General features: G+C 46.9%; 1 protein-coding gene across 4 annotated transcripts in view; it reads left to right on the forward strand.

The window, feature by feature from the left end:
• LOC138762255 (5'-AMP-activated protein kinase subunit gamma-1-like) overlaps positions 1-25,937 on the forward strand; it is a 56,078-nt gene extending 30,141 nt beyond the window's left edge. For 3 of the 4 annotated variants that reach the window (XM_069935930.1, XM_069935929.1, XM_069935932.1), the window contains 8 exons: positions 1,708-1,739; positions 2,384-2,541; positions 5,012-5,138; positions 9,212-9,377; positions 13,392-13,429; positions 20,549-20,695; positions 23,324-23,478; positions 24,307-25,937. In XM_069935930.1, coding sequence (XP_069792031.1) covers positions 1,708-1,739; positions 2,384-2,541; positions 5,012-5,138; positions 9,212-9,377; positions 13,392-13,429; positions 20,549-20,695; positions 23,324-23,440 — 785 coding nt within the window. In that variant the 3' untranslated portion in view covers positions 23,441-23,478; positions 24,307-25,937. Of the gene's footprint in view, positions 1-1,707; positions 1,763-2,383; positions 2,542-5,011; positions 5,139-9,211; positions 9,378-13,391; positions 13,430-20,548; positions 20,696-23,323; positions 23,479-24,306 lie in introns of all 4 variants that reach the window. The other variant, XM_069935931.1, reaches the window with a different exon arrangement.
• The last annotated feature ends 1,349 nt before the right edge of the window (positions 25,938-27,286 follow it).

A 27,286-nucleotide genomic window follows, 5' to 3' on the forward strand; every position in this document is an offset into this window, starting at 1 on the left:
CCTTAAACTTTCCTCCCTTCACTTTGTACAGATGTCCTCCGGAGTTTGTTACTCCCACCCTGGGGAAAAAGGCCCTGGCTGTCTACCTTATCTATTTCTCTCAGATTCTTGTAGACCTTTGTTCAGTCACTTTTCATCCACCTTCGCTCAGAGAGAGAAAAGTCCTAGCTCTGTTGAAACCTCGTCTCCTACGACTCATGAGGTTAGCAGAGCTAAGACTGGGAGTGAACAGTGTGTGTGAGCAGACATATGAAGAGGCTCGTCCATGTTGTAAGTGAGAGTACACTCGCATGACTCTAGGTTGAGCTCTAACAATTAATTTTGGTCAAAATTCATTTTTACCCAACAATTTTCTCACTTGCCTATCCCTTGAATGTCATTTCTCTCCATCTGAATCTTTCCCGCGTGCTTTACCTCGAAGAGCCACCAGTGTTTGACGAGCAGGCATTCAATTGAGAATATCTAACGCAGCACCCGAGACTTGTAGTTGTAGTCCATCACTGCTATGGATTTGCTGGGAAAAGGAGGTTGGAAATTCGGTGACTTGGCAAAACCGTGAACGACCATAATGGGGCTCAAGTGCTTTCACACCAATGATCCCTGCCCAGCTGTAACTTCGAGCAACATGACAGACAAAGAGGCATCGCAATAGAGTTTTAATGCTCCTGCACCCCTACTGTAAAAAGGTTGAATGGCTTGGAGTTTGTCAAATGTATTCTGGAGCATTTTCTTCATTAAAATATACAGCAGTGGTTCTCAACCTTTTCCTTTCCACTCACAATCCACTTTAAGTAATCCCTATGCCAGAGGTGCTCTGTGATTAGTAAGGGATAGCTTAAGGGGGTATGTGGGTGGAAAGAAAAAGTTTGAAAACCACTGTTTTAATTGTCCCTCATTGACTCGTTATGTGCACAGTTTCAGAACTCCAAAGGAAATGGGTCAATGACAATTTTTCTCCAGCAAAATATTTCAATAAGCAGTGATTCTCAACCTTCCCTTCCCACTCACATCCCACCTTCAGCAATCCCTTACTAATCACAGAGCACCGATGGCAGAGGGATTCCTTAAAGTGAGATGTGAGTGGAAAGAAAAAGGTTGAGAACCACTGCATTAATCAATATGTTTGAATTAGAAGGAGAGAGTGGATATCCCTGGAGTGTACAAAGCTGAGGAGTGACTTTAACTTCGTTTATAAAATCACGAGTGGCAGAAATGAGATGGGGGTTGCCAGAGGAAGCTGTAGAGGAGGGTACTGGTGAAAGACATTTGGACACGTACATGAATAGGGAAGTTTTAGAGCATGGGTGGCCAAACCGTGGCTCGTGAGTCACACATGGCTCTTTAACAGATAATGTGGAAATACTTTGGCTGAGACAGGCATCACAACGGTAGCATTAGTGGGCGTGGCTTCGATCACGCGATTGCAGCTCTTGTACATCTGAAGTTTATTGGACGTGGCTCTTATGTTACACAGGTTTGGTTACCACTGGGGGTTTAGAGGAATAATGACCCCATACAGACATCTGGGACAAGCTCAGGTAGGCATCTTGGGTCAGCATGGACAGGTTTGGCTGAAGGGCCTTTTTCTGTGCTGTATAGCATTCTGACCACAGCTCTAATCACTGTATTGAGTCATTTGAACGCTTGTTTCATGTATATTGCTTTTTCAAATCAGTTGAATGATTTCACTTTCCTCTTCCCCCCCAGAGATTTATTTACAAGGTTCCTTTAAGAAACTGGTCAGTATCTCCCCGAATGACAGGTAAAATTATTATTCCGTGTGAATGGGATTGCAGTTTTGCCTCCATTGCTTCAATGAAATAGTGGACCTTGGACTTATTGCAGGCAACTACCAGATGGTGCAATGGTTCTTCATTCATTCTTGTAGGAGGGCATCGCTGCTGCAGAGTGCTCAATGTGGATGGAATGGGTCAAGGAGTCTGCGTCTATGACGTACCACTCATTGACCCGAATAGGGTGAGGCAGGAATTTAATGGCCATCCCTATATTGGGGTTTGTTGAGAGGTTTGTTGTGACCCATCTTCTTGATCCACAGCAGCCCTTCGGGTCAAAGAATTCAGCATTATACCCGCCCTTCAGCCCATCTTATCCTTGCCCAAAGATTTGGGATTCTGGGACTGTCCCATTTGCCTGGATTGGGTCCTCTCAGCCCTTCCTGTCCATCTATGTCTTTTGAGTATCAGAATCGTGGTCCCTTCTGCAGTTGGCTCCAGAAATCGACCACCCTCTGAGTGAAAAAGTTGCCCCTCAGATCCTTTCTGAATCTTTCCGCTTAAACCTCTGCCCTCTAGTTTTGGAATCATCTATCTTAGTGGGGTGGGGGGAGACTGAATATCTACCCTCTCCTTTTGTTATTTTGTAGACCTCCTACATTCCAGGGAATAAAGACCCAGCCTACACAATCTCTCTGGAAACACAAGTCCTCCTTGTTCTAGCCTCATGGGATGGGGTGGTTAGTGTCACAGTTAATGCAAGACTGTCACAGCACCAGAAACCCAGGGTTCGAATCCGGCGCTGTCGGTAAGGAGCTTGTACATACTTCCCGCGTCTGCGTGGGTTTCCTGTGGGTGCTCCGGTTTCCTCCCACCCTTCAAAACATATGAGTGCTGTTGGTCTATTGGATGTATTGGGCAGCAGAGGGTCATGGAGTGAAAGGGCCTATCACCATGCTGTATGTCTAAAACAAATCTGGCTGATCTCCTGTTCACACCTCCGACTGATTGATGCCCTTCTTCCAGTTGGGTTCATAGAACTGCACACAGTTAGTGTGGTCTCACCAATGCCTCATCATTTCCCAACATTCGTACTCTGTAGACTACCCAGTGAAGGCAAGCGTGCCTCACACCTGCTTCACCTCCTTGTCCATCTGAGTTGCTGCTTTCAGAGAATATTAAACCTGTTCTCCTTGGTCTCTAAGAATTTTGGTATGCCGTGTATGAGAATAGATTCTCATCTCTGCATTGAGTTTGCATGTTCTCCCACATGGGTTTCCTCCAACTGCTCCATTTTCTCTCACATCCTGAAGGGGACAAGGGCATGGTGCCCTTTCACACCAATGCACAAATTCCCATCCACCCCCACTCCTCTGCACTCCTACCATGCACAGGGGTGGTAGGCAGGTGAAACTTACTCCAAGTCTTTGGGATTTGAGAGCGTCCCAGGGCTCTAGGAGTTGGGAGGTGGTTCCCCAGCTGCTGCCCTTGTTGGAACCAATTCCAGAAGATCCCATTGGATTGATATGAGGTAACTATAAAAGATCTTCTGAACTAACCTGCTGTTTGCTGTGTTTCATAAAATGTCACAGTAAAGGCCCACAACGTTGTGCCCTCCTATGTATGCCTGCTCCACAAAAATCTAGTCCAGTGGTTCTCAACCTTCCCTTTCCACTCACATCCCACTTTAAGTGATCCCTGTGCCATCGGTGCTCTGTGATGAGTAAGGGATTGATTAAGGTGGGATGTGGGTGGAAAGAAAACGTTTGAAGACCGCTGTTTTAATCGTCCCTCATTGACTCGTCATGTGCACGGTTTCAGAACTCCAAAGGAAATGGGCCATCAACAATTTTTCTCAAGCAAAATATTTCAGTAACATTTGGGTCTAGAGCAGTGATTCTCAACCTTCCCTTCCCACTCATAGGTTGAGAATCACTGCTCTAGACCCAAATGTTACTGAAATATTTTGCTTGAGAAAAATTGTTGATGGCCCATTTCCTTTGGAGTTCTGAAACCGTGCACATGACGAGTCAATGAGGGACGATTAAAACAGCGGTCTTCAAACGTTTTCTTTCCACCCACATCCCACCTTAAGCAATCCCTTACTCATCACAGAGCACCGATGGCACAGGGATTACTTAAAGTGGGAAGTGAGTGGAAAGAAAAAGGTTGAGAACCACGGAGTTATTGTATTTGTTTCTCAACTGCTCAAATGACATAAGCTGCCCCTGTTTGTAACAATCCTCAACATACCTGATCCCCGAAGGTACACTGCTTGACCTAAGACACAGTGACACCTTCAATCATGGTGTGTGCAGATTTCCATGTTTTACATGGTTGGACCTGCTGAGTTTCCCCAGCATTGTGTTCTTATTGCCTTCAGTACTGTATGTGTCCCACACATTCTTGTTTGTGAGCAACACCTCGTCACGGCATTACCCTTGGATGAAACAATAATATACCAAATCCATTCCCCACATTGTATTCCCTTGCTAATCACAGAGCACCGATGGCATAGGGATTACTTAAAGTGATATGTGAGTGGAAAGGAAGTTTGAAAGCCACTGCTCTAGTCCTTCCCTACCTCACACCCATAACCCTCTATTTTTTTTACATCCACGTGCCTACCTAAGAGTGCTTTGGATGTCCCTATTGTCCGGGGTCCACCACCAGGTGCCCACTACTCTGAGTAAAAATGTACCCCTGACACTTACCTTAAACTTTCCACCACTTGCCTTCAACGGATGTCTGGAATTTGCTACTGTCACCCCAGAAAAAAGGTGCTGCCTGCCCTCCCTATCTGTGCCCCTCATTATCTTGTAGGCCCTATTAAGTCACCTCTCATCCTTCATTGCTCCAAAGAGAAAAGCACCAAATCTGTCAACCTTGCCTCACAAGACAAGTTCTCCAATCCAGGCAACACCCAGGTAAATCTCTGCACCAAAGCATCTACTTGTAACAAGGTGACCACGACTGAATGCAATACTCCAAGCGTAGTCTAACCAGAGTTTTGTAGAGCTGCAAGGTTTCCTCATGGCTCTTAAACTCAATCCCCTGTCTAATGAAGGCCAGTGTCCCACAGGCCTTCTTAACCACCCTGTCAACTTGCTTGGCCACCTTGAGGGATGAATGGACCTCAATATCTCTCTGTTGTTTCCCACTGTTAAGATTCCTTCGTTCGATCTTCCAAAATGCATCACTTCATACATGTTCAGATTGAACTCCACCTGCCACTCCTCTGACCAAATTTTCTGTATTTTCTCTCTCCCCACCCACAGCCTGTTTGACGCCGTTTACTCTTTGATTAAGAATAAAATTCATCGGCTGCCAGTCATCGAGCCTATGTCTGGGAATGCGCTCTACATCCTGACGCATAAACGCATCCTGAAATACTTCCACCTCTTTGTGAGTCTTTCATCTGTATTATGTTTAAAAGCAAGCACAGAATGTGTGCGAATCTTTTGTTTAGAATCGTTGGCTGACCTGAATTGTATGTGGGCAATGAGGAATGGAGGTTGATAATGGGCATGAGAGAGAAAATGTGGTGCAGGGAAATTTGAAGGAATGGGAATAATGTACTTGTTCTGAAAGCTAGCAAAGGCATAATGGGATGAATGTCCTCAAGAAACTGAAGAGAGCTGTGATCTCAGCACAAGCCACTCATTTCAAACCAACCTTCCTGTCTATACCTCTCGCTGTCTTGGAAAATCCACCAACCCACCGTCTTCTCATGGGTGATGCTTTTTTACTCTGTGGAAAAGATTCTGACTGTCTCTCCCCACCCCCCATCAATGCCTCTCATGACTTTATACACCTTCATCAGGATCCCCTCTACCTCCTGTGCTTGAGAGAAAACAACCCAGGTGTGTCCAATCTCTCCCTGTAATTCGTACCCACTAATCCACGCAGCATCCTGGTAGATCTTGTCTGTATCCTTTCCAAAGGCTCCATGTCGGGGACGATCAGTTCACACTCAGGTGCGGCCCAGCCTAAGATTTACATAGCTGCAACATGATTTCCTTATGACTCCCATAACCCCAGAGTCCCCTTTAGCACCATAAACGTGGTTGTAGGCCCTCCATCCACTACAAACCTGGACACATCCCCCCTCCACCAAACATGAAGAATTTTTAAAGTTCTTCATCGCCAAGGTTGAGAACTTTAGGAAAAACATCCCTCCCCCACATCATCACCCATAACCTAACTGGAGCACAGCCCTGTCCATGCAATGGCCTCTGTCCCATCTCACCTCCCACTCTCAGAAAGATCATTTTCATGAAACCTACAACCTGCCCCCTTGACACTCTTCCTACCACCTTCCTAAAGGTGCCTTCGACATCGCAGGTCCGAGGATCCTTTCCATTATTGACAGCTCCCTAGCCACTGGCTCTTTCCAAACTTGCTTCAAATGTGCAGTGGTTCAGCCCCTCCTGAAAAAACCTAACCTAGACCCCCCCCACCATCCCCAAAAATTACGGACCTGTTTCAAAACCTCCTTTCCTCGAAAAAGTCATACTTAACCAACCGTCTCCCTACCTTCACCAAAACAAAGTCACGGAAAAGTTTCAGTCGAGATACAAAGCCCACCACAGCATGGAGTTGGCCTTATTGAAGGTATACAACGACCTACTCCTCACCATGGGCTCAGGCGGAGTTGTGGTCCTAATGGTTCTAGGCCTCAGCGCAGCATTTGAAACCGTCGATCACGCTATTCTGATGCACCATCCCCCAGCAGGAAGTTGGCATTAATGGCATGGCCCTGAGCTGGTTCAAATCTTACCTCAGTGACAGGGCTTTCGCGGTCAACATGGGCCTCAGCCACCCTCTCCTGTGTGGTTCCAAGCTTGGCCCCATCCTTTCCTTGCTGTACATGCTCCCCTCAGCCAAATCATGCAAAAACGTGGCATCTCCTTCCACTGTTACACCAATGACCCCAGCTCTACCTCGCCCTAAAACTGGACAACCAGTCAAAAATCACCAACCTCTCTGGAAGACATAAAATGCTGGATGGCCTGCAACTTCCTCCAACTTAATGAGACAAAATCTGAGATCATCCTATTCGGCCCCCCCAATTTCACCAAAAAGTTACATGATTCCCAAGGTAATCTGTCCATTCTTATTAAACCCCACGTTAAATCCCTTGGGGTGCTATTTGACCTTGCCTTCAAATTAGACAAACAGATCAATGCTGTGGTGTTTTTCCAGCTCTGCGCCATTGTTAAAATAAAACTGTACCTCTCACTCAAGGACCTCAAAAGGGTTATTCACGCCCTTCTCACGTCTGGACTATGTTAACCCTCTATACACTGGGGTCAGCCAGTCCTCCCTATCCCACCTCCAATCGGTTCAAAATGTCACTGCTTGAGTCCTGACAGATGTCAAGAAGAGGGACCAGATCACCCCAATTCTGGCCTCCCTCCAGTGGCTGCCGGTGCGGCTCAGAACCAACTTCAAGCTGCTGCTATTTATGTATCAGGCCCTCAACGACCTTGCCCCCCACCTCATATCACCAATCTGCTTACGCCCTACTCCGCTCCCAAGCAGCTCAGGTCGGCTACCGCAGGATGCCTGGCTACTCCATACACTAAGCGCACACAAAGGGGAGACCGACATTTTGAACCGACTGGAGGTGGGATAGGGAGGACTGGCTGACCCCAGTGTATAGAGGGTTAACATAGTCCAGACGTGAGAAGGGCGTGAATAACCCTTTTGAGGTCCTTGAGTGAGAGGTACAGTTTTATTTTAACAATGGCACAGCCCCCAAACTGTGGAACAGCATTCCCTCAACCATTAAACTACCCCCCTCCCTCCACTGCTTTAAATCCAGGTTAATAACTTACCTCCTGTGGTTAGTGTTCGCCGTCTGAAACTCTTTGTACGTTCCTAACCTCCAACAGTGCTGCACTATTCACTGCTATTTATAACGCCTTAATCCATTGACCTGTAAATACTTATACTCGCTTTGATCAATTGCCTTGATTTGTACAGCTCTTGGGACAATGCAAGTTGAAAAAAATATGCTTTATAAATAAAGAACTGAACCTGAAGCTTCACCCATGGAGCCGAGGGTTCCACATGCCTTCTTTACCACCCTGTCTCCTTGTGTGGCCACTTTCAATGAACGCTGGATCTGGAGCCCTGGATTCCTCTTCACTTCAATGGTTTTAAGAACACTGCCATTAACTCTTACATTTGACCTCCAAAAGTGCATGACCTCACACTTGCCCTGAATTAAACTCCATCTGCCACTTCTCTGCCCTGATCTGTATGCTGTTGTATTTTTTTGTTCACACTCTACGCTGTCCACAACTTCACCAGTCTTTGTTATAATCTGCAAACTTACTAACCCATCCACCTACATTTTCATCAAAGCCATTCACCTACATCACCAAACCAATCCCTGCGGAGGACCACTGGCCTCCAGCCAAAATAACACCCTTCCACGCTGCCCTTCTGGACCAGCGAATTTGGCACCCAGTCTATCAACTCACCCTGGAGTCCATGAGTCTGCACCTTCCGGATCAGCAGACCATGAAGAGCTTTGTCAAACACCTTGCGTCTACGTATACAATATCAACCAGCCTGCCCTCATCAATCACCTTGGCCACCACCTCAAGAAACGCACTCAAATCGTTAAGACGTGATTAGCTCCTCACAAAGCCATGTTGCGTGTCCCAAATTCTGATCACAACTTTGCAAATGAGTACCACGATTGAGATCTGTTAGCCGAGAATGGGAATATAATTTGGTACATATGATGTGACTGAGATCCTTGGTCAACTATTGAATTCAGTTCTGTTGGTTGAAACCAATGTTCCAGTTGCCTGGAAGGAGTTTGTACGTTCTCCCCATGTCTGCATTGGTTTCCTCCGTGTGCTCCGTTTTCCTCCCGCCATTCAAAATGTACTGGGGTTGTAGGTTAATTTGAGTGTGTTTGGCAGTAAGGGTTTTAATAGCCAGAAATGACTTTGACCATTCTGTAAATACATTTTAAAATAATTAGGGTTGACATGGTTATCAGAATGCTGTTACTGCACCCGCAACCAAGGATCAAATCCAATGCTGTCTTCTGAGAAGTTTACACGTTCTCCCCATGTCTGCATGGGTTTCCTCCGTGTGCTCCGTTTTCCTCCCGCCATTCAAAATGTACTGGGGTTGTAGGTCAGTTGAGGTATTTGGGCATCATGGGCTCATGGGCCAAAAGGGCCTGTTACCGTGCCGTATGACTCAATTAAAAGTAAGTCTATGCTAAAAAAGATTAAATTAAAACTCATGGAAACTGGTGTCACCAGATGGTGGTCCATTCCAACACTTCCCAGGCCAGATTCTGGTTGACCAGGAGTCTGCAACTGCTGAGTGGGAATTCACAAGAGGACGAGGATCTCTGGCTCCAGAACCAGGGACTGACCATGAGGAATTATTTGACGCCTGTGGTCAATCTCATTCATTGATCTCTCCACATTTCCGATTTCTTCCAGGCCTCAAAGCTCCCCAAGCCGAGCTTTATGAAGAAGACTCTCCGAGAGCTTGGGATCGGGACGTACAAGCACGTGGCCTTGGTAGAGGAGACGTCAACAATTTATGAGGCTCTTGGCATCTTTGTGGCAAGGAGGGTGTCAGCCCTGCCTGTTGTTAACAAACTGGGTGAGTGAGAGAAGGCGGGGTTTGGGAGTGGAATGCAGAGCACCAGTGGTGAGTCCAGTGAGCAACTTGAGGCCAGCAGGAGGTGATAGTGCTGGCAGTGGACTGGAATGTTTCAACAGTGGAATGAGAATAGGAAGGTATCACCCCTTATATGCCCAAAAACCAAATTTGAGGGCACAGAGCACAGTGGTGGGTCAGATTAGCATTTGTTTCCTGTGGTAGAGGAGCCAAGGTCAATAAAGCACAACTTCAGGATTGAAGGGCGTCCACTTAAAACTGATGCGGAGGAATTTATTTAGCCAGAGAGTGGCGAACGTCTGGAATTTTATCCCACGGGCAGCACTGGAGGCCAGGTCATTGGGTGTATTTAAAACAGAGATCACTAGAGATCTGAATATTCAGGTTTGTGGAAAAGGCAGGAGAGTGGTGCTGAGTGGGAGAATGGATCAGCTCATGATGAAATGGTGGAGCAGACTCAATGGCCTGAATGGCCTACTTCTATATCTTATGGTTAGAAACCACACAAAAAAATAACCTCTGCAGACCCCAACCAACAGGATCCAATGCTTGCTGTTCCCAACTTGCCCATGGTGACCAGAATTGTCTTCTTTGGCCTAGTCCTTTTTCCTTGGGTTGGCCTGTATCCCTCTAAACCAGTGGTTCTCAACCTTTTTCTTTCCACTCACTTTAAGTGTTCCCTCTGCCATCGGTGCTCTGTGATTAGTAAGGGATTGCTTAAGGTGGGACGTGAGTGGAAAGGGAAGGTTGAGAATCACTGCTGTCAACCCAATTGTTACTGAAATATTTTGCCTGAGAAAAATTGTCATTGGCCCATTTCCTTTGGAGCTCTGAAACCATGCACATAACGAGTCATTGAGGGACGATTAAAACAGTGGTTTTCAAACTATTTCTTTCCACTCACATCCCACCTTAAGCAATCCCTCACTAATCATAATGGAAAAAACATTTACTCTGTCTGCCTCCCTCATAATTTTGTTTATCTCTGTCAAATCTCCCCTTATTTTCCGATGCATCAAGGAAATAAAGTCCTCACCTGTTTAACCTTTCCCTGTAACTCAGTTCCTCAGAAACATCCGTGTAAATCTTCTCCGCACGGCTGGGCTAGCAGTTAGCGCAAAGCCTTTACAATGCCAGTGATCGAGACTAGGGTGCGAATCCCGTGCTGTCTGAAATGAGCTTGTGCGTTCTCGCTATGTCTGCGTGGGTTTTCCCCGGGGGGAGGGGAGCTCTGGTTTCCTACCACCGTGTAAATTGGGCGGCACAGACTCATGGGCCAAAATGGCCTGTTACTGAGCTTTATGTCTAAATTAATATTTTTATATTTAAAAAATTTAAATTTTAAATTAAAAATTTAATCCTTCAATCTGATTGATATTTTTTCTGCTGATAGAGAACTAAAACTGCACACAATACTTCACATTTGGCCTCATCTGTGCCATATACAACTTCAACACAACTTACAAATTTTTCTTTAAAATATTTTGATTTCTGTAGGCCAATGTGCCAAAAGTTTTCTTTATGACCCTATCTACCTGTGACTCCACTTTCAAGGAATTATGTGTCTGTATTCCCAGATCCCTCTGTTCTACCGCACTCTGCCAATGCCCTAGCACTTTGAATGAGCACTGCTTTTCTGCGGTTACACCCAACAGGAAGATCCGATACTTTTTCCCAACTCTTCCATGGTGACCAAGTTGCCTCTCTCTGCACTGGTCCCATTTGCCTGCATTTAGACCCGCTAAATTCCTCCGGCAGATTTTTTTTTTGCTCCAGATTGTGGCATCGACAGTGTGTCTACAGTACACCAAGTTTAAACTTACCAACGTCTTGGACAGGTGAAGAGTTGGTAAGTGGGATCGATGTAGAGAGAGAAAAACACAAAAGTCTGCGGACTCTGTGGTTGCAGTAAAAAAAAAAATCACCAAAATGCTGGAGGAACTCGGTCAGTCTTCCAGTGTCCATAAGAGACAAAGCTATATGGCCAACATTTCGGGAATTCCTTGAAGAAGGGTTCAGGCCTTTGTTGGCTATGGGCTCTGAAAGACTGGCTGAGTTCACAAGTTAAAAGTGCAGAAACAGGCCATTAGGCCCATTGGGTCTGTTCCATGGCTATTGCACTAAGCTAAACTAAACTCACCCCTAGTTCCAATTACCAGCCTTTTCCCATATCCCTTGATACTAATGAGATATTTATCCATTTCCTGTTTAAATACTCCCAGTGATCTGGCCTCCACTGCTTTGTGCAGCAGGGAGTTCCACAGATCCACGACCCTCTGACTTTAGAAGTTCTTCCTCCTCTCTGCTTTAATTGGATAACTTCTGATTTTGACCCCTTGTCCTTGACTCGCCCATCAAGGGAAACATCTTATCTGCATTCACTCTGTCAAAACCTTTCAATATTCAAAATGTCTCTATGAGATCCCCCCTCACTCTCCTATATTCCAATGAATACAACCCAAAAGCTGCCAAACGCTCCCCATACGCCAGCCCCTGCATTCCAGGAATCATCCTGGTCAATCTCCTCTGCACTCTCTCCAACACCATCACATCTTCTCTAAGATAGGGGACCCAAAACTGTACACAGTTCTCCAAATGGGGTCTTACCAGTGCCCCATAGAGTCTCATTAACACTCCTCTACTCTTAAACTCAATACCTCTCGAAATGAATGCTAGCATAGCATTCGCCTTCTTCACTACCAACCCCACCTGGCATCAACTTTTAGACGCCCAGGTCTCTTTGCCCCTCCGAGGATTGAATTTTCTCCCCATCCAGATATTTTCTGTCTGTTTACTTCCTCCAGCATCTTGATGTGTTTTCAATATCGTGGAATCCTGGCTAATGAGCATGGATTACACAAAAGTGGTGGAGAAATTTAGCAGGGAGGAAAGGGCAGTCGTTGTCCTGGTCCTGGGGCCTTTATCAGAAATGTGGAAAATCAGGTCGACGTCACGATGGAGGGGGGTGGGAAGAAGCTGAGAAGTGATGGGGGGGGAAGAACAGAGGGCTAAGAAGGGGTAGCTCTGATAGGTGAAGGAAGGGAAGGCATGGGAAGCTGGAGGAAGGGAGACAGGATAGGGTAAGAGAGAGAGACTGGAAAAGGGTTAATGCAGAAGTTCTCAACCGTTTTCTTTCCACCCACATTCCACTTTAAGAAATCCCTATGCCATAGGTGGTGAAACACAGGATTCTGTTGACACTGCAGGTTAAGTGAAAAAGACACAAATGCTGGAGAAACTCAGTGTAGAAACAGTGTAGAAAAGGTGAAGATATATCACCAACGTTTCGGGCTGGAGCCCTTCATCAAGGTGTGGGGGAACATGTCTGAACAAAGGTGGGGGGATGAGGGTGGGAGATGATAGGTGGAGAGGTGGGGAACACTGCAGGAGGGGAGGGGGGAGGGGAGGAGTCCAGGCTAGGTGAACAGAAAAAGAAAGTAGGAACTGGAATGGCTAGTTAAAGGCTGGGGGGTGGGGAGTGGGGAAACAAGCTGATTAGTGGAATGCAGTGAACTCGATGTTCATGTGGATGGAAAGAAAAAGTTTGAAAACCACTGTTTTAATCGTCCCTCATTGACTCGTTATGTGCACGGTTTCAGACCTCCAAAGGAAATGGGCCAATGACCATTTTTCTCAAGCAAAATCTTTCAGTCACAATTGGGTCTAGAGCAACATCTATACTGACTTCTCCAATTTCCATTAAACCAGTGGTTCTCAACCTTTTTCTTCCCACCCACATCCCACCTTACTCATCACAGAGCACCTATGGCAAAGGGATTACTTAAAGTGGGATGTGAGTGTTAAGAAAAAGATTGAGAACCACTGGTTTAATGGAAATTGGAGAAGCCAGTATAGATGTCGTCAGGTTGGAGAGTGTCCAGACGGAATTTGAGGTGCTGTTGGAGATGGGCTAACTTCTGTACTGCATGGCTGTTTCACAAATCTGGTTTTCAGCTTCAGTCAATATTTGTATTTATACTTTCTCTTATTATCCAGGCAAAGTGGTGAATCTCTACTCACGGTTCGACGCAATAGTAAGTACATTGCTTTCCAGCTAAAATGAAGAGGGTGCACCCATATGCCGCGTGTTTCTGGGGAGGCAGTGCAAAGAGCCGGCCCCTCTTTCGGGGGTTACATCCGGGCTCATGCAATGTTGTAGTGGGAGCACGCGGGGTCCGAGGGGATGGTGGGCGAGTTCTGGGAACAGTGGGGGCCCCCCGGGGGTTCGAGGACCTCATAAATAGTAGCAACAGGATTTTAATTTGAAAAGGCAAATAGTGTGTGGTTGATTGCATCTGTGCAATATCTTTGTAATAAAGGGCGGTATTGATTTATCGCTTAGCAAGGTTTCCAACAATGTAAATATTGTGTTTAGATGGTCTGTATCTAGTCATGTTGTCGCTTGAATAAATTTTGTAAAAGAATGTGTACAGAGCTGAGATATTAGGAGAGGGGTCCAAAGGAACTAGGCCAAAGAGGAAGTGGAGAGGGCTAGAGAGGGAAATTATGGGGGCTTGCAGCTAAAGGTATGTCTCCATGATTCCAAATGCTCTGAAGCAAAGGGGAAGCAGAATTCGGGGACCACAGCAGAGGCTGCAAAGTTTGGGAGATGATACCAAGATGGAGGTATGGAAGGCTATGGACTTGGTGCAGGTCAGTGGGATGAGACAAACGAAAACATTGGGTTTGGCATAGACTAGAAGGGCTGAAGAGGCCCGTTTCTGTGCTGTAACTTTCTATTAGAGCCAGCTCCGCAGACCCGGGTTCGATCCTGACCTTGGGTCTTGCCAAGCACAGTGGGCAGCATGGGTTCCGTGGACTGCACTGACCTTCCACCATGCTGGCAAGTTTGAAAAATTCCCCCTGTGACCACATGGGCACCCACCCCACCCCACCCCACCCCACCTCTAGATCCTTAGTTTTCCCATGGGTTGGTCATTCAATAGGAAGTGAAACACGAAAGCCTGGAGATTCTGTGGTTGTAATGAAGTGCGCAGGAATGTTGGAGGAACTCAGCCAGTCCCACAGCATCCATAGGATGTAAAGATATACGACTGACCCTTCGAGCCTGGGGCCTTCTTCAAGGTATGAGTGAAAATGCGGGCAGGCGCCTGAATTAGAAGGCCAGGGAGGTTGAGCAGGAGGACGAGCGCAGACAAAAGGTGTCAATTGGACAAGGGGAGGAGGGCAGGAGAGCATTGAATGGCGGAGAGGGGGAGTGATTTTGGCTCTGTGAATGCCGAGGTGGGGAGGAAAGGAGACAGAGGGAAAGAGAGATGTGGAAAAAGATGTGGGAGAGAGGGCAAACAGAGAGTCTGGCAGAGCATGAGGCCACGGAGAGACACGTCGGAAAGGAATGGGGACGGGGAATGGAAATGGGCGGCCAATGGGAGATCCACGCTATTGCGGCGGACAGAGCCAAGGTGCTCAACAAAGCAATCACCCAGTCTCTCCAATGTAGAGGAGCCCACAAAGGGAGCAAAAGAAAACCTTGTGACAGGTAAATGAAAACTTTGTGTAATATTACATTTTCTGCAGTATTACATGTCCATAAAGGAATCTTGATCATGAAAACGAATGTGTCTCCTTCAAACAATGTCGCTGAAAGAAAAAGCAGATTAAGTTAATTGTCACTTGACCCAAGATAGAAACATAAAATTATAAAAGGCATTGAAAAGCTAGAGGTAGGTAAGTTGGGGGGGGGGGGGGGGGGGAGGGGGAGGGGAGACCAGAACTAGGGGACACAGCCTCAAGATTCAGGGTAGTAGATTTAGGATGGAGATAAGGAAGAACTGCTTTTGCCAAAGGGGGGTGAATCTGTGGAATTTGCTGCCCATTTGTGCGGCCTCAGTAAATATATTTAAGACAAGGTTGGGTAGATTTCTACATCATAAGGGATATGGGGAAAAGACAGGTCGGTGGAGATGAGCCGGTCATTAAATTAGACATGATCGCATTGGGTGGTGGAGCAGGTTCGACGGGCCGGAAGGCCGACTCTCGCTCCTATTTCTTATTTTCTTACGTAAGATGCAGTGATGGAGTTTGTTTTACGAGCACTCCATCTATTCATTTCAAACACAGGCAGCTGGGAAGACAACAGTATGGAAAGTGGCAGAGTTTCAATGAGGGATAGTTTGGACAGAGAAAAGAGAATTTCATTTGACTATTTTGGGATTCATTCAGGTGACGGATCAGAGTAGGAAAGAAACTGTCCTTGATTCTGGGGGCTGCTCAATCCCACATTCGTGAATCTTCTTCCTGACGGGAAAGGGGTGAAGAGGAGTGAAGAGAGTGTGGCCGGCGTGGGATGAGGCTTTAATATGTCGTCTGCCTTTGCAAGGCAGTGAGAGTTAATGATGGAGGGCAGTAGGGTGAAAGACGAGTCACGTTGATAATTCTCTGAGATCAATTCTTTGCCGATAGTGGGATTTTGCTGTGTGATCATTCGCTTCCCTGTTCTGTGCAGCATAACAGATCTGTATCAGAACAGATGTCAACACTCCCCCACCTCGTGAGAGTTACTCTGCGAAGTCTGAATAGTCGACAGCACCACACCTCTCAGAACGAGCTCGTGCATTCTACATGTGCGGAGAGAGGAGGTCCAGTGAGCCAGTGGAAAGGACACCCTCAAACACACCCACAGTCACCAGTGATCGGCCTGTGGGGAATGGCTGGGCCAGATGGAGTTCTTGGACATTTCCTCCATGCCTGTGCAGACCAACAGACGGGGACGGCAAGGTTGACGTAGCAGTTCGCGCAGCGCCCTTATAACGCCAGTGATCGAGACTGGGGTTCAAATCTCATGCTGTCTGTAAGGAGTTTCTACGTTCTCCCTGTGTCTGCATGAGTTTTCCCTGGGGGCTTCGGTTTCCTCCCACTGTGTGAAACATACCGGGAGTGTAGCTTCTTTCTTTGGCTTGGCTTCGCGGACGAAGATTTATGGAGAGGTAAAGTCCACGTCAGCTGCAGGCTCGTTTGTGGCTGACAAGTCTGATGCGGGACAGGCAGACACGGTTGCAGCGGTTGCAAGGGAAAATTGGTGGGTTGGGGTTGGGTGTTGGGTTTTTCCTCCTTTGTCTTTTGACAGTGAGGTGGGCTCTGCGGTCTTCTTCAAAGGAGGTTGCTGCCCGCCGAACTGTGAGGCGCCAAGATGCACGGTTTGAGGCGATATCAGCCCACTGGTGGTGGTCAATGTGGCAGGCACCAAGAGATTTCTTTAGGCAGTCCTTGAACCTCTTCTTTGGTGCACCTCTGTCTCAGTGGCCAGTGGAGAGCTCGCCATATAACACGATCTTGGGAAGGCGATGGTCCTCCATTCTGGAGATGTGACCTACCCAGAGCAGTTTGATCTTCAGCAGCGTGGATTCGATGTTGTTGGCCTCTGCCATCTCGAGTTACTTCGATGCTGGAGATGAAATTGCTCCAATGAATGTTGAGGATGGGGCGGAGACAACGCTGGTGGAAGCATTCTAGGAGCCGTAGGTGATGCCGGTAAAAGACCCATGTAGCTTAATGGAGAGTAAATGGGTGGCATGGACTCATGGGCTGAAATGGCCTGTTACCATTCTGTATGTCTAAAGTCAAATATATCCAGCCCCTCTCTCCATCGGGAGGCTTCAGGTAGGCCACGTTAATCCCAGTGCACGCTCATGGGCTGAAATGACAACTGGCCAGTGACTCTGACATCCCGCACCATGAAGCGCATGGCGCGCACTAACTCCAGCCTCTCACCCATTTTTGTCCCACTTCAGTTCCCGTACCACCAAACCAGGCCTTCAGCGGATGCCATCTTTCAGGCGCTACACAGAGCTTTGGAACACTTGGACAACAACCTCAGACTATTATTTAATGATCACAGCTCTGCTTTCAGCTCCATAGTGCAAACCCAATTCATTCCCTCCCTCGGTGACCTTGTTCTCAGACCCTTATCTGCAATTGGATCCATGCAGGCTGGAATCAGTGAGGGCTGGTGACAGCATCTCCTCCAGGCAGTGGTGTCACTAAGTTAACTCATGGTGTCACCCCCCCCACCCCACCACCCCCCTCCATGGACCTACTCCCGTACCAGACCCTACAGAATCCTTTTTCATGTTTTTTGTTCTAATGCTACTCGTGAATCGTAATTCCCATAGATCACTGAACATAACAGCGATAGCAGTGAGATAAACAATGAACAAAATTAAAATTACACCTTTAAATTACAATATTTACATATTTTCATGCAAACAAACCGAAAATTCGCTGAGAAAACAATAGAATTCAAAATAAAAATGTTTAAGAACTACATTAAATTATGTTGATTTTAAATGTTAAACTTCACAAATACTGATCACCACAATATTGTTGCTAAAACACCAGGACATTTGACCAAAGCAGCGACTGTAAAAATGGCAGCAGCAACAAAAACAACAGCGCTTGCTGATGGAGACGAAACCAGGGATTCGAAGCGTCGTTGTCATTGAGTAATGACGACGGCTCTGACTGGAGCGCATTAGAAGGTTCAAAAAGTAAACGAGCATCGAGATTTAGCTCTGTAGGTCTATTGATACATGTAAGCTGGGCTTACAAAAATGTTTTTGTTGTAATTAACTACTGTACATGTGGCAATAAGTTCCCTGGGGCAAGCCTCTCCAGTGACCTGTCCTGTCCACCCATCTCATTGAAAGTGCACCCAGTGCTTTGACTTCCTCAGAATTCGACATGTCACCAGAATCTCTGAACAACGGCTATGTGTACACCACTTGCAAGCATCCTGTCAGGGTGCATCATGTCTTGGGACAGGATCTGTACCGCCCAAAATCATATGCAATGCGGGGGAGCGTGGCTCAGACCATTCCCTCCATCCGTAATACATGTTGCCATGGAAAAGCAGGTTAAAAGACTCATCTTGCCCCGAATTCACTCTCTTCACCCCTTCTGGCAGGAAGTGTGGGGTGATGCACCACTGGATTCAAGAATTGTTTTCCTGCTATCAGACTCGTGAATGAACCCCAGATTATGCTGCATTTGTTCCGTCCCGACTGATCTCTCTCTCTCTGTAACTCCGCACTTCTGTACTATGTACGAGATGTCCACTGATCTGCTCGCAAAACAACCTCTGTCACTGCATTCTCGATATGTCATGATAAGCTTAAGCTTGAAACACAAGCTTTTCTCGCTTTCTGCTGGACTTGGTGCTTGCGAGAGTGCTGGCTTGAGTAGTCCTGGAGTTGGACTTGAAACACGATGAACAGAAGGGATCTCTGTTTACAGGCATTAAGTTTCTGTGAAAAGCGCATCAGTGCAAGATTTTTATTTAGTGCTGGATGCAAAACATGGTCTGGATCAAGGAGTTCGGTCAGTTCAAAACAGAATGGATCTGTGCAAAACAATGGATGGAATCAGGATAAAATTTGAAATGGATGGATCAGAACAAAACTTGGGATGAATGAATGGAACACATGAAGTGAATTGAATTCAAATTATGGCTCCTGGCTTGTGTTGGATGAAAAACCTGGACTGGATTTTTAAAATAGGGACTGGAGGAATGCAACAGTCTTGGTGCCAGATATAAAGTGAAACACGAAAGTCTGCAGACGCTGAGATTGTAGTAAAAACACAGAGAAATGCTGGAGGATCTCAGCCAGTCTCGCAGCGTCCATAGGAGGTGCAGACAATGCTGGATTTGAACCCATGTTGCTGGCACTGTAATGTTCTTCTTGTGATCCATCCCATAGGAAGATGATGGTCCCTTTCAGTCAGTTTGTGGGCTTTATACCCCACTCCTCAGAAAGGAGCAGCATGTGCGTGAATGGATTTTAGGTGAGATGGCGGTTCAACAGGTCCAGACGCACCCTCTCAACATCCCCTCCTGGATCCAGCAGCGTGGAGAGGTCCAAGATGGCTGGGGGAAGTTCTGTTGCAGTGAACAGCCAGGCCAAGCTTCGATGCAAGGGATACCCTATCCGCGCTTTGCAGCACGTGTTTGCTAGATGGCCCTTCGAGAGGGTCCGCCCGCCCTTTGTCAGATCTTGTTTTGCATCCTGCAGGGAGTCTAGCCCACCCCCTGCACCAGGCAAACCTGGTGGATTACATGGCACCAGTAGCACTCAGACCTGTGAGCTGACCCTGCAATAGCGCTGTGTTAACCATTATTGTTGGTGGTGGAATTTCCCTGGCTAATTCTTCCCCTGAGGCTTGAGTTACAAGGAGAGTTTGGATCGATGATTTTTCCCCAGGAGCGTAAGATGACCTTCCTTGAGGTTTAAAAATGAACCAGGGTCAGGTGTCAGATCGCACAGAAATACTGGAGAAACTCAGCCGGTCCTGCACCGTCCATAGGAGCTAAATGTTTGAGGCCTGAGACCCTTCATCAGGGTGTTAGGAAAAAGCAGCAGGTGCCTGAATTAAAAGGCTGGGGAGACGGGAAGAATGGGCGGGGGAAGAGCGCAGTGGAGGTTTACTAGGATGATTCCCGGAATGCAAGGGCTAACATGCGAGGAGCTTTTGGCAGCTCTTGGGTTGCATTCATTGGAGTAGAGGAGAATGAGCGGCGATCTCATAGAGGTTTTTCATATTTTGTAAGGTTTAGATAGGGTGGATGCGGGTAAGATGTTTCCCTTGGAGGGAGAATCGAGGACAAGAGGAAATTTAGAGGTTCTCCATATAAAACAGAGATTAGGAAGAACTTTAGCCAGAGGGTCGTGGATCTGTGGAACTCACTGCCACATACAGATCACTGGGAATAGTTAAACAAGAAATAGACAAGTATCTCATTAATGAGGGCATCAAGGGATATGGGGAAAAGGCCGGAAATTGGAACTAGTGTAGAGTAGTTTGCGGAACAGACTCGATGGGCCTAGTGGCCTGCTTCTGTTCCTTTCTCTTGTGATCTTGCGAAAAGGTGTTGATTAGATATGACATCAGTGATACAAGTAAGTCAGATGTAAATTACCAGAACTCTACACACCCACGACCACATTCAATGTGTGTTCTGCATTGATACAGAGCAACCTCTTCTGCCACATTTTGTTTAACTGGGTGATTTATTTGTAGTCACAACATTGCTATTTAGACATTGTAAAGAGATGGACTATCATTGAATGACACATAGGATCTTGGCAATAAACTACCCATTTCCAAATGTAAAGAAACACTCTGTCCTCTTTCTGCAGAACCTTGCAGCTCAGAAAACTTACAACAATCTGGACATCAGCATGAAGGAGGTGTTGGAACAGAGGTGGCATTATTTCGAGAATGTCCTCAAGTGCTACGCACACGAGATCCTGGAAGTCATTATTGAGCGTCTGGTCCAGCACGAGGTTTGGCACCAACGACTGAGGTGTTAATTTTACCCTGATAATCATCTTAACCGCTGCCCAATACAAGGAGTGGGCGGCAGAATGGAATCTCTTCCAGGAGCTCGGGAGATTTAATTTTAGGGTGCAGCAGGGAAAGAGGCCATTTGACATATGGGATCTGTCCCTTGAAAAACCCTCCTTTCTCCCCTAAAGCTCGACGTAAACTTCACCTCTAGATTTGCATAGGGTCGTGATTAACACAGCGCTATTGCAGTGCCAGTAACCTGAGTTCGAATCTGGCGCTGTCTGTAAGGAGTTTTGTACATTCTCCCCGTGTCTGTGTGGGTTTTCCCCGGAGGCCCTGGTTTCCTCCCACCCTCCAAAGCATACAAGGTTGTAAGTGAATTGGGTGTAATTAGGTGGGCTGGAAAGGCTAAAATGCTTCAATTTGATTCCATTGAACTTCTGCAGAGTGAGTCAACATGTACCAACCTGAAAAATAGTTTCCTCTTCTCCTCCCTGGCATTTGTTGTCACCGATCTGTAATTTTCATCCTCTGTTTACAAACCCCTTTTGCGAATAGTTTTTCCCTCTCTCCTTCATCATAATTCTGTATAATGTACAATATCCCGATAAAATCTTTTCATTTTTTTTGATTGTCGAGGAAAGCTCAGTTTCTCCACAGAACAGATCCCTCATCCGTCCAAAAGGCAATTTTCCTGTGAATTCCTTCTGAAGCCTCTCCACGGCCAATGGTTGAGGAATGCGGGAGAACAGAGGGATCTGAGAATACAGTTGCGTGATTCCCTGAAAGTGGTGTCAACGGTAGATAGGATTGTAAAAGAGAACTTCTGGCACCTTTGGCTTTCATAAATCCAAGTACTGAGTGTGGTGGTACACCACCGGCCTACTGCAGGGCAACCTCTGTACCTGCAGGAGTGTAAGGGGACAGGACAACACCTGGCCGGCTGTCAATCAGTCGACCTGAATGGATCAAGGCCCACCCGGTCGGGTGTCAATCACCCTCCGGGATATAAGCTTGCGCCGGCCTCCCGAGGCCTCACTCAGAGTTGCTGCAGTCACACCCAGCCTGGCTCTGAGGAAATCTTTGTGGATTAAAGCCTGTTGTCCAGTCTTTATCTTTGTGTGTGTCTGATTCTGGCTAACAGTGCGCCACACTGAGTACAGGAGTTGGGATGTTATGAAAGGGATTGGTGAGGGCAAATCTGGAGTTGTGAGCACTGCTGTGCAAAGAATTCAGACACAAAGTCCACAGAGCGTACAACAGGCTTTAATCAGCTTAAACCTGCGCACACCAGGTCTCTACCTTCCTGGCTCCACGTGACTGACTGGCTCCCAAAGGGGGCCACCTCGAGTCTTTATATGGGCTGATGATTGACAGTGGGCAGGTGGGACCAGCTTCCCAGGTTGCCTACCTCTGCAGGTACATTTGTTGGCCCCTGAATTAAGCTGGTAGGAGTGGTTGTATCACCACAAGAGAATTGTGTGCACCTTTGGTCACCTAACCGCAGAAAAGTTAGCAATAAGATTGAAAGAGTGGAGAGAAGATTTATTTGGATATTGCCCGGACTTTAGGACGTGAGTTACAGGGAATGGTTAAAGTTACAGGACTTCATTCCCTGGAGTGTCGGAGAATGCTGGGAAATTTGATAGAGGTATGCAAAATGATAAAAGCTGGCTTTTTCCACTGAGGTTGGGTGCAACAAGAACTACAGGATGGGCTAAGGTTGAAAGCTGAGAGGTCTAGAAGGAATATAAGGGAGAACTTTTTTCAACCAGAGAATGGTGAGAGAAGATGCCAGCTGAAATGGTGAATGCAGGCTCAATTTTTGACATTTAAAAAAAATGTGGTAAGTGCACAGATGGGAGGGGTGTGGAGGCCAATGGACTGAGTGCAGGTCAGTGGGACGAGGTGGAATAATAGTTTGGCGTGGACTAGATAGGCCAAGTGCCCTGTTTCTGTGCTATAGTGTCCCATGGTCACACATCCTTGGTTCCCAAGGTCTGGAAAATGATATATTTAAAAAGAAAATGGCTGGAGGAACTCAGCAGGTCACTCGGTGTCCACAGGGTAACCAATCCTTCAGCGTACCTTGACGTAGGGCCCAGGCTCGAAACATTGGTTATCTTTTACTTCTTATGGATGCTGCATGACCTGCTGAGTTTCTACAACACATTTATGTATTGTGCTGGACCCTGGCATCCCCGGGCTTTCTTGCTTCATTCTTGTTCCTTGCTCCAGGTTCCAGCATCAACAGTCTCGTGTGTGTCCAGGAGAAGCCTGGCTGCAGCCTTTCGTAAGGCTTTGCCGAGATGCTGTGGTGAACATTTTTAGACATATTTTTAACCCAGCACAGTAACAGGCCCTTTTGGGGCACGAACCCTTTCTGCCCAATTACACCCAAATGACCAACCCTTTGGAACCTTTGGAACAGTGCAAAGAAAACCAGAGCCCCTGGAGGAATCCCAGCAGACACGGGGAAGGACATACAAACTCCTTCCAGACAGCACCAGATTCGAACCCCGGTCCCGAACGCTGGCGCTGTAACAAAGTTGCACTGCCCGCTACGCCAAATGTGCTGCCCCTTCCTTGCTCCCTGCATTAACCTAGATTTTCCTCTTGCTCAGGTCCATCGGTTGGTATTGGTGGACGAGGAAGATGTTGTGCAAGGGATTGTCTCACTGTCCGATGTGCTCCAGGCCTTGGTCCTCTCTCCAGCGGGTATAAATGCTCTTGACTCCTGAACATTCAGGAACCTCCTGTATCATTCTAAAGTGACCAGGTAGGTAGTAAGCCGTCTGTCAGGCAGACTTGATCTGGACCAGCCATCTCAACCTATTATTGGGCTCTGTCCCTCTTCGAACTCTGCTCACTGTTTATGGGCCCATTTCCCTGTGAAGCAGTCAAGTTTTGGTTCCTTCCAAACTTCTCTCCTACCGATGGTACAAAAAACATCGGTACCTATTTTCTATGAATAAAATGCCATGTGATGTTGGGGCTTTTATAAGGCCCTGGTGAGACCTCACTTAGAGTATTGTGAGCAGTTTTGGGCTCCTCATTTAAGAAAGGGTGTGCTGATGTTGGAGAGGGTTCAGAGGGCGTACCAAGATTGCTGGGATGCTTAATTTTGACCCATTTACAAATGGGGGAGAAGCTGACATGGGATGCTGTGGAGGGTGGAGAGTCGATAACTACTGGGATTAAACGCTGCATTATTCCTCCCAAGATCAAGAAGAAGTTTATTAGATGCAGTGATAGAGCGAGCATTCCAGTGGGCATGCATCGTACACAGTACAGCAGTACGGAGTAGCAGAGAAAATTTGCTTGGTATGGAACAAAGACAACATCATTTAACTATTTTCAGGATAACGGTGGGAAGTTGGGTGGGGGGGGGAATGAATTGTGGTGAGTGATATCACACTTGTGAATCTTCTTCCTGACAATGGGAGGGGGGAAGGAGGGGGTAAAGAGAGTGTGGCCAGGGTGGGATGAATCTCTTAACATGTTGGCTGCTTATCCAGCAGGAGGATTGGAGGGGAAGGGTGTGAGTGCGATGACCCGAGGCCACATTCACAATTCTCTGCAGTTCTCTTTTCCATTTACTCTGCAGGTCTGAAGGACCGATTCCACCACCACACCTTGGATCCTGTTCATTTTATGGGAATTCACAGATCGTGAGTAAATGGGTATCAGTGAAGGAGCATTCCCAGAGGGAGAAACTCACCGTCGAAAGCCAGCAACTTCATCATCTCCACGGGAAGGATCTCCTGCTTTGACAACCTTGGATTTCATGCCCTGATTTAAGCTTGCTGTTTAAAGCTCTAGCCTTGCCCATGCTTTAAGCACCACCGTTGGGGGTTAAAGTTCTTGAAGATGCACAGGAAAAGGAAATTAAGCTGGTGCACAGCAGGAATGAGATTCACTCTAATTTTTAGTGTTATTTAGTTCTTGATGAGTGTGGTCGAGTGCGTAGCGTTGCATTCTGCTCAAAGCAGGTGGTGTCCACCGATATACAAAGGAGTTGCACGCTGTGTTTAAAGGTTGTTTCAGTGGGAAGTGGAAGCTGTGGAACTAACTGTGTGGTCCACAGGGTCATTCAGGAAAATGTTTTCCATGCAGAGCAGTGGTTCTCAACCCTTCTCTTTCCACTCACATCCCACTTTAAGTATTCCCTCTGCCATCGGTGCTCTGTGATTAGTAACCAACCGTGCCACCCTTTCCTCTCCTCCTCCCCTCACCTTTTCGTCCAGGCGTCTGCCTGCTTTTGCTCTTGTATCTGACGAAGGGTCCAGGCCCGAAACGTCGGTGACCCTTTACTTCCTACAGACGCTGCGTGACCTGCTGAGTTTCTCCAGCATGTTTGTGTGTTGCACTCGACCCCAGCATCTGTTTAACTCCAATGAAGTCCATCCAGTTGTGTGAAGACTGAAGCTGCACAAAGCTGTGGCCCGACTAATCTTTTAAACAGTTGGACAGTCGTGCCCCAGCTCGTTCACTCTCCACCCAATATGATGAAGGGAAATGGCCAGGATATATTCTTAACCATCTTATCCACTGCCACCTCTATGGATCTCCTGGACCAGTTTCCTCGAGTACTTCCTGGAATCTTACCCTTCACTGCCTATGTAAAATTGATCTCTGTAACCATCAGGAAGGAGGTACAGGAACCTGAAGACACACATTCAATGTTACAAAACAAAAAGCTTCTTTCCCCTTCACCATCAGACTTATGAACGGACATTGAACCTCAGACAGATTGGCCACAGATTGGGAGATCGCTTCACTGAGCCCCTTCGCTCCGCACCAGTGACAGAGACCCAGCAGCCAACCCTTTCAGTTCTGTGTCCCACTCCCAGACTCGCATGTCTGTCCATGGCCTTGTGCACTGTCCCACCAAGACCACCTGCATATTGGAGGAACAACTCCTGATTTTTCCGTCTGGGCTCTCTCCAGCATTAACATCAACTTTTCCGGTTTCTGCCTGCTCTCCTCTCCCTTCCGTCTTACTCCCTCCCAGCTCTTCTCCGCCCTTCCCTCTCTATTTACTCAGACATCCCTCCTCCCCTCAATCGCTGTTGTCCCCTCCCTTCTTCACCTATCACCTCCTGCCTTTGCGACCACACCTCACCCCCATCTCTTTTATTCTATTACTTCTGCTGACATTTTCCCAGACCTTGATGAAGGGCTCAAGCCCGAAACGTCGGTTCTGTATCTTTACCTTTGCTAAATAAAGGACACTGTCTGACCTGCTGAGTTTCTCCAGCGTCATTTTTTTTTACTTCAATCGCGGGTGTCTGCAGATTTTCATGTTTTACTAATGAACCTATGGGCACTTTTTTTTCTCTTTATTGCCTTGGTTATTTTTTTATAAATGTTATACTTAAGGAATTGTTAGTAATTTCGCACCTCACAGAAACCAGATTCTGATACTCTGCACTGTTGTTCTCAAGGATAGATTGACTTTCTGGTACCCCATGCACAACAAAGTTATTTTCACTGTATCTCAGTACACGCAACAATTAAATTCAATGTGATTCAGAGAGCAGAGCTACGAGGGTGCAAGGATTTAGCTTAAACTGAATCTCTGCTCCTTTTTGTAAAAGCCTCATACAATTTCAATAGATCATTATGCTCCATGTAAGAAAATACATCCTCGACATGCCTCTCTAAATCCAGCTGTCCCTATCTACCCTCTTCTCCAACCAGTCCATTAATATCAAGGAAGCCTCATTCTGTTGGAAGTGAAAACACAATACTGGAAAAAGCCAGCAGGTCAAACAGTGCACTTGACATAGCCAAGATAAAGACATATAGCCAACGTTTCATGCTTGAGCCCTTCATCAAGGTATCTGCTGGAAGACGGACAATAGACGCACAAAAGGAGTTTTGTAACGAAATGTTCTGGCTTGAAGAAGCCGATGAATGGGGTTTCAATCCAGCAGCAAGCTGAGTAGTAACATTTCCAAAAGGATTTGGAGGATGAATTCAGACTCGTCGGAGCCAAGGTAGCCACTTTTCAACTCCTTCCTGTTTATAGACGTCTATTGCAGAACCTCTTGGTTCCTCGAGGCTTGCCAGGTTATTGTGTGGTCAGTTTATGTCTGTGAAGGTCACAAAAACTCCACCCCATTCACGTGGGTTTAGCTAAACGGTATTTATTGTTGCAGGCTTGGCTCCATTAATCAATAAGGGTGGCGTGGCTAGTGTAGCGGTTAGCGCTAGGCTGCTACAGTGCTGGAGACCAGGGTTTGAGTCCCGCACTGGCTGTAAGGAATTTGTACGTTCTCCCCGTGTCTGCATAAGTTTCCTCCGGGGGTGGGGGGGGGGGGCGGGGGCTCCAGTTCCTCCCACCCTTCAAAAACGTACCGGGGATCACTGGTCAATTGGGTGGCGCGGGCTCTTAGGCTGAAAGGGCCTGTGACCGTGCTGTGTGTCTAAATTTTTTAAAAATTGAATCCACGTGAAGACTTCCGAGGACTTGTCAAAGCACTCACTTGTATCCTGCTGAGCACATCTGTTCCCCAGGCCCTGCGCTGCACGTGCCCAGACCAGAGAAATTGCTGGCAGGGGATATAAAACAGACTCGAAGG

The sequence above is a fragment of the Narcine bancroftii genome, chromosome 4 (assembly GCF_036971445.1).
Source record: "Narcine bancroftii isolate sNarBan1 chromosome 4, sNarBan1.hap1, whole genome shotgun sequence".
In the NCBI taxonomy this organism is placed as follows: domain Eukaryota; kingdom Metazoa; phylum Chordata; class Chondrichthyes; order Torpediniformes; family Narcinidae; genus Narcine; species Narcine bancroftii.